Source organism: Nyctibius grandis, chromosome 19 (assembly GCF_013368605.1).
Source record: "Nyctibius grandis isolate bNycGra1 chromosome 19, bNycGra1.pri, whole genome shotgun sequence".
Classification (NCBI taxonomy): domain Eukaryota; kingdom Metazoa; phylum Chordata; class Aves; order Nyctibiiformes; family Nyctibiidae; genus Nyctibius; species Nyctibius grandis.
Genome location: NC_090676.1, coordinates 1313064 through 1331805, shown reverse-complemented (window position 1 = coordinate 1331805; position 18742 = coordinate 1313064). Strand labels below are relative to the sequence as shown.

General features: G+C 58.3%; 1 protein-coding gene across 4 annotated transcripts; it reads left to right on the top strand.

Annotated features, from left to right (window-relative positions):
- The first annotated feature begins 2210 nt into the window (after nucleotides 1-2210).
- Nucleotides 2211-18285, top strand: GMEB2 (glucocorticoid modulatory element binding protein 2). Of its 4 annotated transcripts, none has more exons than XM_068416206.1 (10): nucleotides 2211-2289; nucleotides 5421-5584; nucleotides 8179-8276; nucleotides 9028-9155; nucleotides 10535-10638; nucleotides 12777-12934; nucleotides 14461-14532; nucleotides 15108-15245; nucleotides 15778-15900; nucleotides 16408-18284. In XM_068416206.1, exons 2-10 carry the CDS (start codon nucleotides 5454-5456, stop codon nucleotides 17052-17054), a joined length of 1599 nt encoding a protein of 532 aa, XP_068272307.1. In that variant the 5' UTR covers nucleotides 2211-2289; nucleotides 5421-5453; the 3' UTR covers nucleotides 17055-18284. The 4 variants fall into 4 exon arrangements, with proteins under 4 accessions (XP_068272307.1, XP_068272305.1, XP_068272306.1 ...); XM_068416204.1 differs by having other exon boundaries at nucleotides 9025-9155; XM_068416205.1 differs by lacking the exon at nucleotides 2211-2289 and adding an exon at nucleotides 4998-5241 and having other exon boundaries at nucleotides 9025-9155; nucleotides 16408-18285.
- The last annotated feature ends 457 nt before the right edge of the window (nucleotides 18286-18742 follow it).

Below are 18742 nucleotides of genomic sequence, written 5' to 3'. Positions count from 1 at the left end.
CCCTAATGAACATTTCTTCCGAGGTTTGCTGTAGACCACTGACCAAGGCTCTTTAAAAAAGTGGGTGTAGTAAAGTAAAGCCTCTGCGTTTGTCTCAGGAAAACGGGCACAGTGCCTTGGTGCCACAAAATTCAAGATATATTAGAGAGACCAAGCATAGTCACCCTCTAACTAGCTAATTTGAGTCAGATCCTTCATCCTCTTGTGATCTGGAGGAGAAAACCACAGAGGAATGGGATGCGTTGGGGAGAGGGCGGACAGGAGGAGGAGGGAGGCTCCCACCGCCCTCAAGCCTCTGCCCACGTGCGCAGCCCTGCAGGGCCGGGCACTTGCAGGCAGCACCGAGAAGGCTTACAGATACTGAAGCCTTGGACCAGATTGTAGCGTCCACCAAAATGCTTCTGCCAAGATCAAAACCAGGCCAACAAAGCAAAATATTGTAAGTAACTCTTGGAAGGATCCCTACAAAGTGCTCGAGCCATGTCTGAGTGAGGGGAAGGGGCAAGAACAGCGAATCTGGCAAGGGAAATGCAAAAGTACACCTGGGCAGGCAAAAAAAAAAAGAGATTTTGAAGAGTAATTTGCTAAAGGCTTGAAAAATAACAGGCTGTGCTTTCTCAGAACCTCCCGGGCACGAAGGCTGCGAGGAGCTGCCAAGCAATAACGGGGCAGCCTGGGGAGCAGCGAGCAGATAAGGTGCCAGGAGGCGAATTCCTCCCGGCCGTGGGTGCTGGGGAGGAGCCCGGGGAGGTTCGCACAGCAAAGCAAGGTTTGGCTTTCCAGGAGGCCAGAGGCTGCTGGGAAAACTGCATCAGGGCAGCGTCGCTGTGGGTTTGCTGCCTTCTTACCACCCTTATAATGCCTCAGCCATTGGGTGCTGTCGGGAGCTGGTTATGGTGGCAGAGGGACCTTTTATGTGCCCCGTCCAGCCCCACGTGGGTCCCGAGGACACAGCTGCCAGGGCACACCCCACGGCCACGGCCACTTTCTCCTCCAGGTACAAAACACACTTCTCTATCTCCCCTTTTATAATCCATTGCCGATAAGGACAGTAAAAGAGTCTTGCAAGAACTTATCTCTTTAGTTTTTATTAGGCCTTTTGAATGGGAGGCAAAGCGGCTCCGCTGCGGAGCTCCCAGGGCTGCTGCGTGTGCTGTGACCATGAGTGAGGTGCGTACAGGAAAGGCGATGCCTGAAGCTCTCCCAGCGTGGGGAGGGAGAGGCTGGAAGGTCGCTGATGGCACCTTGGTGCCTCCTCTGAGACCCAGCTGGCTCCAGCCCTGCCCAGCAGCACAGGCGGGCAAACCAGCACCCCCACTGCCCTTGGCCTCTGGCACACACAGCCTCGGGGGGCAGGGGGGACACATGCCAAGGGGCATACATGTCCCTAGTGCAGCCGTGCCCCGGGCTGGGGGGCGTGTGGGACCCTTGGGCACGTTTGGGGGCCCGGGGAGCACACACACAGCGGGTGCGGGGAGGGGGTGCCCCGGGGAGGGCATCACGCACAGGCCCCGGGGGGTCACCCACAGCTGGGGGCATGCAGGAGCCCCGAAATGTGTGCAGGGAGCCAGGGGAGGCACGTAGGGCCTGGGGAGGGGACATGGGCGGCATGCAGGGCACGGGGGGACACATGCAGGGGACATGGGGGGGCACGCAGGAGACTTGGGGGGCATGCAGGGCCCGGGGGGGACATGCAGGAGGAATGAGGGGCACACAGGGCCCGGGAGGGACACACAGGAGACTTGGGGGACATGCAGGGTGCTGGAGGAGGACGTGTAGGGAACATGGGGGGAATGCAAGTGTTATGAGGGGCACGCAGGGCCTGGGGGGGACATGCAGGGGACATGGGGGGACACGCAGAGGACATGAGGGGCATGCAGGGCCCAGGGAAGACACAGAGGGCCCCGAGGGTCACACAGGGCCCGGGGGGGACACGGAGGGCCCCGGGGGTCACGCAGGACCCGGAGGACCCCCCACGGCAGCAGCCGCCGCCGCAGCACCGGACCCCGCGCGCGGGCAGCCCCCGGCAGCGCGGCCTTCCCCGCCTCGCCCGCGCGCAGGCGCGTTACGCCGGCCCCGGCACCTATTTCACAGGCAGCGCGGGCCGCGGCGCCCCCGCGAAATAAGTCCCGGGAGCCGGGCCGGGCCGTGCGCGTGCGCGGGGGCCGAGAGCCGCGCGCGCGGCGGAGCCCCGCTTCCCCCCCCCACCCTGCCTCCCCTCCCCGCACCCACCGCCCGCCCAGCCGGAGCACCCGGAGCCGGAGCGGGGCAGCGGGACCCCGGCCTGAGGTAAGCGCCGGGCCCGGCGTCACCCGCCGCGGGGCCTCCGCAACGCGCCGTCCGGCCGGCGGGTCCCTGCGGAGCGTCAGGACGTTACGGCAGCGGCAGGAGACGGCGGCGGCGCCCGGCCGCCCGCCCCGCGCCCCCCCCCCTCCTCCTCCTCCTCCTCCCTCCTCCTCCTCCCTCCGCACGCCCGGCGCTGCCAGCGTGAGCGCGCCCACGCGCCCCCCCCCCCCTTCCCCGTTCCCCCCCTTCTCCCGCCGGCCTCGCGCCCGGCGCCGCCGACGGGAGCGCGCGCGCCGCCCCGCCGCCGCGGGGGGGGGGGGCAACCCTCGGCCGGTGCCACGCGGAGCGCAGCGAGCCCCCCGCCCTGCCCCGGCAACGGGGGACCCCCGTGCATCCCCACTGCACCCCCCGGCTGTGCGGCCTCCCCTCCCGCGCACCCCCCCGCCGCTCGCCCCCCGGCTGTGCAGCCACAACCCCCCGGGCACCCCCTCTCCGCGCAGCCCACCCCGTGCACCCCCGGGCCGCACCCCGTGTCCCCCCCCCACCCCCGGGAAGTCGCCTCTTTATGCACCCCTGTGCACCCCCTGCCCCTTCCATGCCCCCTCCCCCCCACCGCAGCACCCCATACAACACCCCACCCCCGGTGAAGCCCCCTCCCCATGCGCCCCCTCTCCCTGCTCTCTCTTGCAGCCCACCCCATGTACCCCCCTCTCCGTGTGCCCCCGTGCTTGCCCCCCTCTCCGTGTGCCCCCCTTGCTTGCTGCCCCCCACACCCCTGTCCCCAGCAGCGTCCCCCTCACTCCTCTCCCCGCGCTGTGCGACCCCAGCTGTGTGCCCTCCTCCACTGACGGTGCACCCCAAAAATCTCTCCCAGTGGTGCAATGCTACTTTTTTTTCCCCTTTTTTCCCCCCACCTCACCCCGCATGTCCCCTGCAGCCGCTGCAGCTTGCTCGGTGCCATCCGTGGCGCACCAAGAGGGATGTGCGCGGGCGCACCGAGCCCTGGTAGAGCTGGGGTGCTCCCTGCCAGCCCTCGTCCCCCTCCAGCCGCCCCGCTGCACCCCACTGCTGATGATACTTGTGTTTCCAGCCCAGTTTTTCCCCATCCCACTCTGGTTCCTGCCCAGAGGTACCTGAGCAACACGCACTCGTGGAGTTGAAGCCTTCCTGCGGTGCCCGTGCAGCCAGCCCTCCGCCAGCACCCACGGGAGCTGGGCGGGATGTCCGGAGCATCCTGAAATGGGGCACCAGCGCAGGCCATTGTGGGTGATGCTAAGGCTGCAAGAGGGGTTTTACCCCAAAACGAAAGGCTGGTGTCTTGCCCTCGGTCTGGCCGCCCTCGCTTTGTGCTTTGCTGCTGCAAAAACTAAAGCGCTTCTGTTGGTGGCTTCGTGCTGGGCTGTCTCGGAGGGACCCGTCCGCCTTCAGCTACTCGGCTCGGATAAACCCCGTGGCCTCCACGGAGGGGAGGGTCATCTCATGGGGTCTGTGTGGGTCAGGGTGGGGGTTTGTGGGCCGTGAATCATGTTGCAAAGTCAGGTCAGACACGTTGGGCCAGCGCACGGCTCCGGTGGTGGCCGGGGAAGGTGGTGGGAGCCGAGTGGCTCCTCCACCGTGCTCTGTGCCGCCGCTCCAGATCATGGCTCCTTCGGGAAAGGCGAAGGTGCTGCTGTGTGGGTGTGGGTGGGGGTGTTGCTGCTTGAGAAACCCCAAGTTTCAGGAAAATTATTTTCTTTCACCTCGCTGCTTTGCCGTGCGACGAAAGCGTCACGCGGGCTGGCGTGAGCAAGCTCTCGGCTTGAGATCAAGTTCTGCGGAGGAGCAGCAGCGGTTCTGGTCCTGCTCAGGTGACGCTGCAAACAAACACCGGGAGCTTGTGCTGTGGCTCTCGGCTCGAGCCCGGGCAGCGCTGCCCCGTAGGAGCCCGAGCTTGGCAAGAGGAGCACTGACGTAGCTGCTCCCACGTGTAGGCTGCACCAGCGATATGGGTGCAGGACCGTAGGAGATGCTTTGTAGTCACCCGCAGTACCTGGGCGTTAGTGTGCAGGTGGGTGCTGCTCAGGTGTTTGGGGGAAATGCAGATGTGGTTCACTCGTGGGGCTGATCTGCAAAGAGTTTTATGGCTCTGAGTAGCGTGTGCTGATTTTATTGCACCACCCGTGTGACATGAACGATAACACGGGTGTTTGGAGGATGTTTATGCGTGCGTGTATACACACATGTTGGTAAAGGATGTTGATTGCCTTTTCTGACCCCTCCTCTCCTATTGCTGGAATGCCTTAAAACTGCTTTTAATTCTGTAGTTACCTAAAATCCCTGGGGAAGCAGGGACAGGCTTGGTTGTGGGGCATGAGCTGGCAGGAGAGGCAGGTGATGGTGTGCCCGGGGGCCAGGGCTTTCCCCCGTGGGTGGCACACGGAGGCTGGAGCAGCTGGGGCCGTGGTGCAACCGTGGGAGCATCAGGATGCCCAGCCCGAGGTGCCAGGAGTTAACTGGGGGGTTTTTCCAGGTTTCTTGCATATGAAATACCTGCTTTGGAGGGGTGGGCACTGAAGTCGGGTTTAAATACTGTCATAAATCTGTTGCTGATTTATTAGAAACACACACTTTGAAATAGTTTTCAGTTGTCACTTTGTTTCTGCAGACTTTAAGTGCTTTTTTAATTTGACTTTTTGTGCGTGACTTAGAGAAGGGGAGAGTCCTTGATCCTGTGGGGAGGAGACAGTGATGAGCTCCTCCGGCAGCGTGAAATCCTTCTGAGACAGTTTGAAATACGTTTGGAAACACACCTTCAATCTGAGTATCTTCACAGTTTGTGGTGAATGCCAGGACCGTTTTTTCGCTTGCCTTCCTCTCCCACGCTCTGCCCCTCACCACCCTTGTGCCAGCCCCTTCCCACCTCTTGCCTCTTCCCGTGCCCATCATCCTCGCCCAGCCTGCAGAGCGTGTGTTGGGGTACGAGCCTCCCCCCATCCCTCCTCTGGCAAGGGAGCGGTTGGGGATTTACTAACCCCCTTCTCCTTAGGAGTGCGGATTCCCCGCCGCCCCCTCGCTCCCCCCACACCGATGGTCTCCCCACGACCAGTTGTAGCAGGGACACCTCTTGACGCGAGGTTCCCCTCGTTTCTCCGCAGGCGGCCGGTGACCGAGGGCTCTCCTGCCTCGCGATGGCGACGCCGGACGTCAGCGTTCACATGGAGGAGGTGGTGGTGGTGACGACGCCCGACGGCACCGTGGACGGAGGCGGCGTGGAGGAGGTGAAGACGGTGCTGGTCACCACCAACCTGTCCCAGCATGGGTAAGAGACGGGGTTGGTGTACACCGAGGTGAGGTGCTGGAAAACCGCCCCACCGTGGTGGTAGTCAGCTGGGCTGGGTGTATTTAACCACCTACCATGTACTCCTGCGTTACTTCTCGTAGACTTGCAGTCTACAACTACCTGAAGGGAGGTTGTAGCGCAGTGGGAGTTGGCCTCTTCTCCCAGGCAACCAGAGATAGGACAAGAGGACACAGCCTCAAGCTTCGCCAGGGGAGGTTCAGGTTGGACATTAGGAAGCATTTGTTCTCAGCAAGGGTCATTAGCCATTGGAAGGGGCTGCCCAGGGAGGTGGGGAGTCACCATCTCTGGAGGGGTTGAAGAAAAGACTGGACATGGCACTTAGTGCCCTGGTCTAGTTGCCATGGTGGTGTCAGGGCAATGGTTGGACTCGATGAGCCCAGAGGGCTCTTCCAACCTCATTGATTCTGGGATTCTCACAGTGGGGACCTCAGCTGTGCCCGGGCGATCTCTGGTTCCTTGGTAGGTTGCCAGCACGGGCTGGTGTTCCTCGGCTTTTGCTTGGCCACCGCTCACAGGGGAAGCGGGCTTTCAACTTGTCTTGTGTGGCACTTAGAAACGAAACTCAGCTTGGGGGTTGATGCCTTTCCCTGGTGCTCCTTTGGGTATGGTTTTGCTATTTAAAAAAAAAAATTACACAACCAACAGTGAAGAGCTTAATTAGTTCATGTGCTTTTAAGATTGTCTGGAAAAGGCAGAGGGAAACGGGAAAATAGGAATAATCAGCAGGAGGCTTTTCTCTTTCCTCTGCGATTGGAAGGGATCTGTAATGATGCTCTGATGAGGGGCTTGTGTTTCTGACCAGCATCCCCAGCACAGGTTTTTGGTGGAGGCTTTTTATTTCTCTCTCAAGTTTCCAGGCGAGGCAGGAGCGGAGGAGAAAGGAGAGGCAAGGCCACTGCTTTATCAGCACGCGCTTTCTTCTCTTCCTCCCATCTGGTTTATGGATCCTTCCGGGGAGGAAGATGAGAGCCATCCTCCCCCAGCTTCGTCATGGCAACCGGTGAAGGCAGGACCGGTGTGGTGGGATGCGCTGCTGGGGCTGGGGAGGTGGTGGGGTGTTCTGCCTCTGCATCTGCCTTAGTCTGGTCCTCTGGAATGGGCTGGGGGAAGCAGTTGTGCAAGAACTCACCTTTTTTGGGGGGTCTCCTCTCCCCCCGCAGCTACATCTCCGTGGCAAACACAAGCTTTAGTTGCTTGAATTTTTCATACAAGCTGCTGGAGTTGGTTTGGTTTTCTCTGTAGGATGGGGTTTGAGGTGTGGGCTATTTCCCCCAATCCAATCCTGCCTTTTGGTCATTTTTTGGAGTCCCGGAGGAAGCTCTGTTTCAGGTGCTGGCTTTCTGCTGGGGTGTTTCTTCTAGATGAGTCGCTGGAGGTTTGTGATGTGGAGGCAGGTCCGAGGCAGGGCTGTGGAGTGCTGGGCTTTGCACACCGGAGGCGGCTGCTGCCCCTTGCAGCCTGGCACCCTGCTGAAGTGGTACTGCTGGCTTTTCTCCGAGTGCACCTGGGGAAACGCAAGAACCGAGCAGCAAACTGATGAATTAAAACCAGGTTACATTTCTTCCGTTTTCCTCTGAAGCACCAGGTCCCGAGTCACTCACCCGGTGAGGCTGGTTCCCTTATCTCCATGCTGCTCCCCGTCGGTACCTGCCCTGCAGCTGGGAGGATGCTCTTTGGGAGGGGAGGGATGCTTTGAAGCTGCAGTTCCACCCGGAGCTGCGCGTTAGGAGGCCGGGGTGGAAAAACCAGTTGCTCTTGAATTTGCTTGTCCCCGTGGCACCGAGGGTGGGAAGTGTGGTTGCCAGTGAGTCACTAGGACCATTCCTTTAATTCACCCGTGATACCAAACCGGGGTAGATTTCGGGTTTATTTTCTCCTTACAGTCTTCCTTAGGACATTTATATGCTGAGTAAGTGAGACGTTAACTGGTCCCCCACCGGTGGGGTCGGGTAGCCAGCTAGTAGTTAATATCACGGGTATCTTGAGTTATGAGAGGCTCAGAGATTGGATCATGGAATCTATAGCTCACGTTATGTTACCTCTGCTCACAGATCCACTGTCAGGGTTTGTCACGCTCCTCTACAGCGTGTTTGTGGCTCCTTGAGGTCCCGCTGCTGGGAGCATCCCGTGTACTGGGGGATTCAGCCAGCCCATCGCCCAGACAGCGGCAGCGTGTTTCACACATGTTTTGCCTAGGGAAATCTTCTCAGGCGAAGCTGCCAGAGGCTGGCAGCGACTTCTGAGCGAGGGGCCGTGCTGACAGCATCCCTGCACGCCAGCTCCCCAGCACGGGGAGGCAGCTCCATGGGGCTGGGGTTAAAAGGGAGGCGAGGCAGAGCTGGCCGGGCTGCTGGCAGCGGTCCTGCCTGCTGCAGGGCTCTTCATCTCCATACAGAGAAATGGAGCTGAGCCCCTCAAAACCAGAGCCAGCTTTTAGCTTTTGTGGGAAAATGTCATCCGAGTGACTTCTGAAGCAATGTCTCCACGGGGCGTTGGGTGTGGGGGTGGCATGTCCACGTGGCTTAACTCTGCCTTTCCGACTCTCTCACCAGCGGCGACATAAACGAAGACACGCTGGAGACCGAAAATGCAGCTGCTGCGGCTGCTGCTGCCTTTACAGCCTCCACACACCTCAAGGAAACGGTCCTAGGTAGGTTCAGCCCATGCCATAGCCCTTCGGTGGAGTGGTGCCAGCTCCACCACCCCAATGTGGCACAACCCTGCGCTGTGCAGAGCTGCCGGCTGGTCCTGGGGATGCTCTCCTGGGGGGTACCAGGGATGCTCTCCCCAGCACCCAGGGGAGCCCAGGGAGCTGCAGGGGCTGGGGGAGGGAAGGGAGCTGGCAGCTGCTGGCTGGGTGGCTGCTGCCCTCTCCTGGTGCAGGATGAGACCCTGGGTCTGGCCGGTGCTGGCTCCTGCTCTTCCAGCTTGCGATGGGAGTGTCCCTTTGGCAGCAAACTCACTGGCTTTGGTTAGGAGTTAAAGTGAATTTAGTGAGCAAAGACTGTGACCAGCTGGGCTGGGGTTGCCTTAAAAACAGCTGAAACCAAAGGTGAAGGTATAATTACCCAAACAACATCATTCCTTTCGTTTTTATCAAGAATTGAATTTTTTCAGCCCTGGCCACTGACTTCTCAGCTATCACGTGCTCAGCTGCAGCCGGATTGGTGTAAATCTGCCTGTGCTGTTTTGCCTGAGAGTTTGGGTGGTTGGATGCTTTAGTAGCAAAGGGCAAGTGAGCGGTGGCCACAAGCCCCAGCACACCCCACCATGCATTTTTTTTTTTTAATCCTGAGCTTCAGAACTGATTTATCACCGTATGTGTGCATCAGGGTGCTGAATCGGGGGCTGCCACTCACGTTTCTCTTTAATCTGTCCCTTCCTCTGTTCCCTGTGAGAAGTGAAGATGGCTGAAGACGAGGACAGTTTGGAGGCAGAGATTGTCTACCCCATCACCTGCGGGGACAGCAAAGCCAACCTCATCTGGAGAAAGTTTGTGTGCCCCGGGATCAATGTGAAGTGTGTGCAGGTGAGAATAAAGGGCCCCAACACTGGACTTGTGCCTTCCTGTACCCACGTTGCAGGCTCACCCGGCTCGTCCTGGTTTGGATGAGCTTTGGTGAGGTGCTTTGCATCAGAACTGCATCATGGTGGGAGAGGAGAAGATTCTTGGTACTGTGGTACCTGGTATTTGTCTTCTCAGCCAAGTTGAGCCGTCCTGGCTGGAGAGATGATGCCTCATTTAAGTGCATTGCTGGAGAGTTTGAGAAATTTGGGCACTTCAGTGTCTGCTCAGTTTGAAAGTTAAGAAGTTGTTGGGAAGTTTATTGGTAGGGGACCTGCTGAAGAGCTTCTGCTGTGTCCTGGGTAACTCATGGTTAAAATGTGCATGAATTCAAGAACATACCATGAGTGATGCTGTCATAAGCCGTCACTGGCATTTGTACATGGACTAAACAACACCCTGCTGAGGGAGTGTCTCCTCTGGGCTCTGCTGCAAGAGCACTTTCTGAAGGGTGGTCCTTGCCCTTCATAGCAGAGGTGGTCTTTGCCATCCCTGAGGCAGAGGACAGGTACTGCTGCAGGTAACGCTGCTGCTGCTGCTTAAGACTGGTCCTCTCTTCGCACCAAAGCCCGTGGACTTGTTCAGAGCAGCAGTTTCTCATGCAGTAACAGTGAGTGAGCTCTGTATTGGTCAACGTGGGCATTGAAAAGAGGAGGCCTGGACTTGGGAAACCCTTTCTGAGATGGGCCATAAAGCAGCTCTTCAGAGGACTGCCTGATGCTGCAGGCTGCTTTTAGGGCAGCACATGGGGCACAGCTGGGTGTGTAGGGCAAAAAAAGAAGGAGGAAGAACCGCCTGCCAATACGGTGTGTGCCAGCTCCCTAAAGGTGGTTTTCAGTAGAAGTGGGTGTGTGCTGGGAGAGGCCAGAGGTTTCACTGGTATCGATGGTTGGGCTCGGTAGCAGGAGGTCAAAGACTCAATGGACTTCTCCTTCTCTTGCTCATGCAGGGCGTAGCGTGCCCCTGGACCCGAACGTCACCGGCTCTCGTGAGCTAGTGGGAGCTGCTCCCTGCTGTCAGTAATCCTTTGCACAAGCTACGGGTGTTTTTCCCAGCCGTCCTGCCCAGGCTGGGCACGTAGCACACTCCTCTGTGCTGCACCCCCCTGAACCCCTGGCTTTGAGCAGCTCTTAACCAACCGTGAAAGCAATATTTGGCTTTAATTTTTTTAACTCTGTCAATGTTCTCTGAGGTGGGGAGGTGTCCATCAGCCATCTGTTTTGGGGGTGGTATTTAAACAGCACGTGGAGGCTGTGGTGCAGCCCCGTGGCTGGGCGCCGGGCAGTGCCATCCCATTGTTTGTGTGGCTCGTCACGCTGATGTTGCCCTTCTACCTCTTGCAGTTTGACGATCACCTAATTAGCCCCAAGGAGTTCGTCCACTTGGCGGGCAAGTCGACCCTGAAGGACTGGAAGCGGGCGATCCGGATGAACGGGATCATGCTCCGGTTAGTGTCGTCGTTTGTACCTGCAGAGCAACTCTGTTCTGGGGGGTCACGGTGGGGTGGGACAGAGCCTTGGGCACGGCGGTTCTGCTGCTGGGAGAGCAAACGTGCCACGGGATGTTTGTTTTAATAACAACCTGGCCCCAAACGTGGTCTGTCCGATGGCTTTGCTTTATCCTTGCGCCTAGGGAATAATTTGGGGCAAGAAATGCTGCCCTGGTGTTTTTAGGACTCGAACCACACCGAGCTCCCAGCTGGCATAATAATGCCCATTTTAATGGTCACTGGTTCTGTGGGTTCAGTGTGACCTACCGATGGCAGTCAGGCTGGTCACCAGCTAACGCTCCCGTTGCACCCTGTCTGCTTTACAGTCCTTTTTTTTTTGCCAAGGACTTATTTAAAGTTTATCTGTGCAAGCATTTCTCTTCTCTAGTCTTAACTACAGCAATTTAATTCTTCTATGGTCCTCTTGAACACCAGCCTGAGACTGTGAGTTAATTAAAGTCTGTCTCTGCCTGTGGGCAGGATGATAAAGCATCACCTCTTTCCCCAGGAATCGTCGGTGGTTTTGTGCTCTGTTTCACAAGGTGACATTGCCTTTGCCTGTATTCTTCTGCTTCAATGCAACCATCACCCATATTCCTTCTAAGCAGATTTTGCTCCACGTAGATTTTGCATAATAGGCTTATGCTTTGGCAAGGCAGGTCTTTCAAGGGAAAAAAACCTTCCCGAGGAATGTGTGAAGGCTTTGCCCATGGGAGCAAAGCTTGGGAAGCTCAGGTGGTTGTTGGCCAGCAAAGCCTGGGGATGCTTTGGAGACAACGTGCTTAGACTGGGAAGATCACGTGTGCCAGTGTTGCAACCTCCTTCACTTAAGATGAGAGACCTTATTTTAGTTTATAAATAGGGTTGTGGCCCATCTCTCTTTGAGATGTAGAGTCAAAAAGGGAAGGAAGAGACTTCACGCTCTCTCACCCAGGGCTGAGGCTTCAGCTGACCCTTCTGCTAGCAGCTGCAGGCGTGGATGGTGGGGAAGGTGCTGGTGGGACCAGACTGGGACCTTCTCTTCTCCTTCCTCCCTCAACAAACCAGGAGTTCATCAGGCCCAGCAAGGGTTCCTAGTTAAAATCACAGACCCCCATGCAGAAGAGCTTGCTCAGAGAGGTGGGACCAGCTCTCAAACCAGCTTGCCTGGAGGCCAAGCGCTGCCCTGCTCTTAAGAGGTGGGAGAGCAGCAGGACGGGGCAGCTCTGCCTTTGCTGTGGGGAGCCCCATGGATGTGTGGGCACACTTGGGGTAGGGGTGTGTTGCTCGTACAAAGGTGGGGATGTCCTCAGAGCAGATCAAGAGAACCCAGGGAGTTCTGGGTTCAGCAGAAACTTGTTCAGCATCACAGGGCAGGGGTAAAACCTCTGTATGGGAGCGTGGCCTGGGGTGATGGGGAGAAGCTCTCCCCACTTCGCTGCCGTTACGGGAATGGCAGCGTTCGGGCTCTAAAGGGTATGTTTTCCTTGAAGGCTTCTAGGCAGCAGATCTGCTGAGAGCAGTGTGGTTTGTCCCAGCGCTTCTCAAGGTGCTTTTGGTTTAAAGGGATATATCCTTGGGAAAAGCTCATGTGTCTCTCGAGCCTCTCAGCCCAAATTGAGTGCTCCAGTGGTGAAGAAAGGACTTTCTTGGACTAAGGAAATTCATCCTCTCTGGGTTGGACTTGGAGAGGAGCGTTTTGAGGGCTGCAGTCCCACTCCCCCTGCTCCACCCTGCAGGAGGACGTGGGATGGGGCAGGGAAGAGGCCAGAAACCAAATCTACTCCAGTCCTTCACTGCAGCTGCAGCACGATGGGCTCTTTCCTCCCCATCCCAGCCTCCTGGGAGGCTTTGCCACCACTGGAGTGTTCGTGGTTGTTGGATTTGTGTGTGGGGCCAGTACAGAGGAGACTGTGGATGCTGTTTTAGTTAATGCTGCCTCCAAGGTCAGGACACGGGGGACTTGTCAAGGGAAATTCAGGCGGTTGCCTCTGCCTGCTCTCCTGGCTTTTCCTTTTCCTCTGGGACTTTGAGGGTGAAGGCTGCCAGGAGCTGCGTCTCGGGGCTCCCTGCTCCCGCTGACATGTCTGTCCCTGGGCTTGCTCCCTGTCTTTCAGGAAGATCATGGACTCGGGAGAGCTAGACTTCTACCAGCACACAAAGGTCTGTTCCAACACCTGCCGGAGCACCAAAATCGACCTGACGGGAGCCAGGGTGTCCTTGACCAGCCAGACATCGACTGAGTACATCCCTCTCACTCCCGCGTCCGCGGATGGTACGTCAGCCCTTCCCTGCTCCCTGACCGGGGCTTTGGAAGCCTTAAAGCACAAAGATTGCCACGTAACCAACGCCCCTGACGGTTCCCTCTCTCTTTGGCTTTGCGGGTTGTTTTATCCTCTGCCTTCTCTCCCTGCTCTGTTGCAGGACTCCCCATAGCAGAGCTAGGCAGAGGCGTTGTTAGAGCGCATCGGCAGAGATGCCGTAACCCACCTAGTTGCTCTGTAGCACTGCATGACCCGAGGAGCCTCCTGCCTTACCCCAAACTGTGTAGCTGAAGCAGAAGACTGCAATTAAGCTGTAAGAAAACAGTAGACGTTGCTTGATGAAGTTCCCTTCTGTCCTTGCTGCTGGTCGGGCACTGCGTCCGCAGAGCTCGTCCCAGGAGGATCAGCTCGGCTTCTGCTGCGCAGGGTGCCGGGGGGGGTCCCTCCTCCTCCCAGCTCAAACCTGGATGCTTCTGCAATCATTAGGGGTTTCCAGTTAAGGCTCCCTGGCTGAAACGTTATTGGGTTTTTGTCTGATGAAAGATTGAAGAGAACCAGGGGATACAACAGATATTTTTTTATCTGCCCTCGTGTATGTAGTTCATAAAACTGGATTTAAGCGACGTTGCAGCTGCGTAGCTGTGGGCCTAAACTTAATTTGACCTATAATTACAGGCAACTATTTTATTGGAAAGCTTTCTAAGTGCTTCTATACTTCTTGACTCTTTTGCTTGTGAGAGTTACAAGCCCCGCACCCCGAGCTCCCGGTGGTGTCCGTGGGGGCAGAGCAGGGGCAGGGCGAGCCCTCCCGTTATACGTGGGCATCGGCTCGCTGCCTGGGAGATGCTTCCCACGGTGCTGGGCTGGAACAACCCGAGCCCTGAGGCTGCCGAGCGAAGGAGCAGAGTGATTGGGTTTAACGGCAGTGGCTGAGCGGGGCTCTGGCCACGTTCTCGTTCATCCCACTCCTGTGCACGGCTCGGATGGCGCCGGTTCCCCCGGCTCTATGGTGACAAAACCGCTGAGATTTGGCAGAGCTGGAGGGAGGGAGGGAGGGACCCCTCCTGCACCCCTGCGCAGCGGGGGGATGCTCTCCCCTTGGAGGCTTTAGAAACCTCCAGCCATCCCCGTCCTGTAAGGTGGGCAAAAAAGGATTGCCAAAAAAATCAAGACTAAATCTGACTCTTGCCCTAAGCAGTGCTAGTGTGTACACAGGGAGGGACGGGAGGGAAGTGCAGCCCTCGGGCATGTGCTCCTGTGCAAGGATTGCAGAAGTAATCCCTGGGGCGTTGCACTCCAGTGTGGAAAAATAAGTAACTGCTGGCACAGCAACCGCGTGCGGCTTCACCATCGCTCGGGCGTCCCTCTGCGCTCCGCTTGGAGAGCGACCTTCAGATAAAAGTGGGCCTGGGCAATGAAAAGGAGAAGTGGAAATGCAGCAAGGGAGCGCTTCCCTCGGAAACGGCGCGTGAAAAATACAGAGAAAAATCAGGACTTGGGTTTTTTTTTTTCTTTTCTTTTTTGCTATTGGTTGCAGTGAACGGGTCCCCGGCGACGATTACCATAGAAACGTGCGAGGATGCCAGCGACTGGAGCACCAGCGTCGGAGGTACGGCTTGGGATCCCGCCGGGCTCAGCAGAGCTGGGGCAGAGGGTGGAGGAGATGCAGGGGAAGAGGGAGACAGTGGGGATGAGGGGCAGGACCCCTCTTAGCGGAGCAGCCCTGCTTGAGCCTCCCCTGGGGTTATTTGGTTGCTGCTGACAGACACGTAGTGCTGCGTTACATCCTGCCTGGGTGCGGTCTGACTGCAGCATCGTCTTGGGATGAAGTTGTTTTTAAGCAGTAAGATGTTGAAGTGAAGGCCAAGTGCTCGGTGTGGCTCTAGGGAAAGAGAAAATAAAAAATCAGAGCGGTCATAAAATCATCCTCGCTGCTCTGGTGTGCTGTGAGCAACGGGCTGTTCTGTAGCATCGCTGTCCTGTTTGCGTGTGACAGAGGGTGGGGAAGGCACGTCCCTGTCCAGCTGCCCCTCCTTCGGGTACACGCTCTGCCCCAGCACCCTGTCCCTGCAGCCTGGCAGGACTTCACCCTAGGGGGGCCAGAAGGGGCACCTGGAGCAGATCGCCATTAAAAAACCCCCTCTGAGGATTTTTGAGGTTCTCCCTTGCTTTCTCCTTCTCCAGATGACACCTTTGCCTTCTGGCGAGGCCTGAAGGACACGGGTCTCCTGGAAGAAGTAATCCACGAGTTCCAGCAGGAGCTGGTGGAGACCATGAAGGGCTTGCAGCAGCGAGCGCAGGATCCCCCGCTGCAGCTCGGTGGTGAGGACCTGGGCACGGGCGCTTGGGCGCATCTCGGGAGAGGGGCTTGTGGATCCTTAGGGATATCTGGGTGGCACTGTAGGGACATCGTTCATCATAACTAAATCTCCTTCCTGGCTGCTCCCCAGGCAGGCTCTCGGCTGCGCTTGGGGGCACTTCAGGTGGCCGCAGTTCTCCAATTCCCTGTGCCTGGGGCTTCCTGTCCGCTGGCTCTGGGTGTGGACAAACGCTTGGCTGTGGAGCTAAGGTGGAATTTAGGCCATGAAATAATGATGCAGCAACCAGCTCCTGTGCCAGCAGATTTCTTCTCACCCCTGCTAAGCAGGAGAGGACTCTTTATACGCTGGTGACCTCTTGCACTTTCTCATGACTTCTCCTGTCTTCTCCTCTTCCCCAGCCTCTTGCGTTACCCTCCTGGAGATTGTGGCTGTCTCAGCTGAATGTGTTTGCTGTCCTATGGCTTTTTACCGAGCTGTAAATACTTTGCGTAGGGAATTTTCCTTTCCTCAGAGACCTGTGTCTTGTTTTTAAGATGCTGTTTTACTCAACAACGTAGTCCAGAACTTCGGCATGCTGGATCTGGTCAAGAAGGTCCTGGCCAGCCACAAGTGTCAGATGGATCGCTCGAGGGAGCAGTACACGCGGGATTTGGCAGGTACATCCCTGGGACACGCTGTGCTCCGGCACGTCTCATCACTGCCAACACATTTTCTTTCTGTGTGAGAAAGTGGGGTTTGTGTTAACGCTGGTGTGGGCTCACCCAGCCGCGGTGGGACTGGCTGCTGCTGCTCCAGGCGTTGCTGCAGTCCCTGGGACACAGCGGGGTGGGAGTCGACCTCTTCTCCTGGGCAACTAGAGACAGGACAAGAGGACACAGCCTCAAGGTTCGCCAGGGGAGGGTCAGGTTGGACATCGGGAAGCATTTCTTCTCAGCAAGGGTCATTAGCCATTGGAAGGGGCTGCCCAGGGAGGTGGAGGAGTCACCATCCCTGGAGGGGTTTAAGAAAAGGCTGGACATGGCACTTAGTGCCCTGGTCTAGTTGCCATGGTGGTGTCAGGGCAATGGTTGGACTCGATGATCCCAGAGGGCTCTTCCAACCTCATTGATTCTGTGATTCTGTGTGTGACTCTGTGGGCTGAGCCGACCCTCTCCTCTCTCCAGCTCTGGAGCAGCAGTGTGACGAGCACCGCAAGCGAGCCAAGGAGCTGAAGCACAAATCGCAGCATCTCAACAACGTCCTGATGACCCTCACGCCCGTCTCCGTCCCCACGCCTTTAAAACGTCCCAGGCTGACTAGGGCCACCTCCGGACCGGCTGCCATCACCTCCCAAGTCCTGTCCCAGCCGGCGCAGCTCGCTGTCACCCCCGGCGTCCCCGTCTCCCAGCTTGCCAACCTCCCTCTCAGCAAAGTGGTCTCTGCCCTCCCGTCCTCGGTGCTGGGGAAGAGCCCGTCCCAGCCTCCCGCCGCCAGCTCCCCGGCCTCCCCGCTGCTGGGAGGCTACACGGTGCTGGCCTCCGCCGGCTCCACCTTCCCCGGGACGGTGGAGATCCACCCGGACGCTTCCAACCTGACGGTGCTGAGCACGGCCGCGGTGCAGGACGGCAGCACGGTGGTGAAGGTGGTGAGCCCCTTCCAGCTGCTGACGCTGCCGGGACTCAGCACGACCATCCAGAACGTGACACAAATGGCTCCCAGCGGGAGCACGGTCGTGACCGTCCCACCCGGTGCCACCGAGGCCACCGGGGACGAGCACGCCGCCGCCGCCATCGCGGTGACCGCAGTGGCCGACGAGGCGGAGCAGAAGTGAAGGGGGGACTTTGGCTGGAGGGACGCTGGCCGTGCCGCTCGGGGTGGAACTGCCTTCTCTCTGGCTGCGCCGCGAGGCGAGGTGTAACGAGGGGCGCGGGTTAACGAGACCCAGAGCGGCTCACGTGGGTAACGAGGAGGTTCAGGTCAGAGGGAAGGAGGGGGAGGAGGGATGCTCGGAGAAGAGAAAGGCAGAACTGCTCTGCCCTGTTTGGAGGAGAGAAGGAAAAAAAAAAAAAGCTTATTTTTTTATAAAGCTTTCCTCCCCCGTTCTCTTGGAATAGTGACTGCGTCGGAGCTCGTCGGAGCTGCCTCGTGCGCAGGCGTAGCTGGAGCAGCGTCTGTCGGAGCAGCAGGAGCCGGGCACAGGGCAGGGGGAAGGCGGTAGCCAAGGGGAGAGCAGGCGACGCTGAGCCGGCAGCGATGCGGCTGCCCAGGGCTCCAGGGGAGCTGGGGGGAGGCGTGGGGAGCTGGCTGCTCCCCGGCCCTGGGGGCTGCGGGGACGCAGAGAGGACACCGAGCGCGGGTCGCCCGTGGGGGTGTGTGTGGCCATCGAAAGCGGGGAGAGGCTTCGGCGTGGGCTTCTGCGTGTGGTGCTGGCTTTGGGGGGCAGGAGCAAGCGGGAGCTCTTGTGATGGTGGCCACAGCGGGTCGCCCAGGTCTGCTGGGGGATGGAGGGGGGAGAGAGAAACCCAGAGGGCTGGGAAGAGCTGTAACTTCTGAGGATTTAGGGTCTCTTTCTAGTTTTCTCTCAAACATAAAGTCCATTCTTTGGGATTTTTTTTAAGCAAAGCCCTTTGGGTGTGAAGATCACGCCTAAGGCAGAGACGCGCTGTGGGACGTGCAGAGGGACGAGCTGGCGGTAGCACCCCTGGGAGCTCGTGCCCACTGCCGAGGTGCGGCCCTGGGGCTGGGTGCGCCCGGTCCCCAGCACCTCGCCGGGTGCTGCCGTTCCCTCCCCGCGGGCTCCGAGCAGCCGTTGTGTAACGGGGTGGTCAGACCCCCCCGGTGCTCCTTTGCGGGGAGTCTCCCCAGCTCCGGGGCAGGGGCCGTGCGGCTGCAGCCGCGTCCACGCTGTCCCCGGCTGGCAGGAGGCGGGTGCTTGAGGCGTTGGGGTTTCTACAAACGTGATCTGGCAGCAGCAGCAGCGACAGGTCACTTTAATGAGCTAATAAATATTTTTTTTTTTGAAAGAGCGCTGCTGGTTTGTTGCATTTCTGTGTCTGGGTGTGACGGCCGGGGTGGCGGGGCGAGATCAGGGCAGGAACGTGCTTTTCACTTTTATTTAAATCTAAATGCTCACGTGTGTGCTGCTGTCTGCACCCAAGGGTGGTGGGCACGGGGTGACGCTCTGACCGTACCCTGGGTGTTCAGGGAGGGTCTGGGTTGGGCTGCACGGCTGCGTTGGAGGGGTTTGGGAACCACGGGGAAGACAAGGAGATATTCTGTTTGTCTGGATCTGCTAGTGGCGTTTGGGGATGCTGGTCTGGTAACACACAGGGAGCAGAGGAACTGGAGGAAAAACCCGAGGGTTTGTTAAAGGCAAGAGCTGAGTTTTGCAGTTGGAGGAAGAGGGACCTCGGCGCTGGTGCAGACCCTGCCCCACGTGTGAGTTTGAGCAACTTCGGTGCTACCTTGGTGAGTGGGAGCAGCTTCATCCCAAACGCGTTCATGCTATAAATGGATTTA

Coding starts and splice junctions, on each gene's coding strand:
- GMEB2 (XM_068416205.1), top strand. CDS start 5,454: ATGGCGACGCCGGACGTCAGCGTTCACATGGAGGAGGTGGTGGTGGTG. Junction 8,277..9,024: donor CCTCAAGGAAACGGTCCTAG/GTAGGTTCAGCC, acceptor GTTCCCTGTGAG/AAGTGAAGATGGCTGAAGAC. Junction 9,156..10,534: donor TCAATGTGAAGTGTGTGCAG/GTGAGAATAAAG, acceptor TACCTCTTGCAG/TTTGACGATCACCTAATTAG.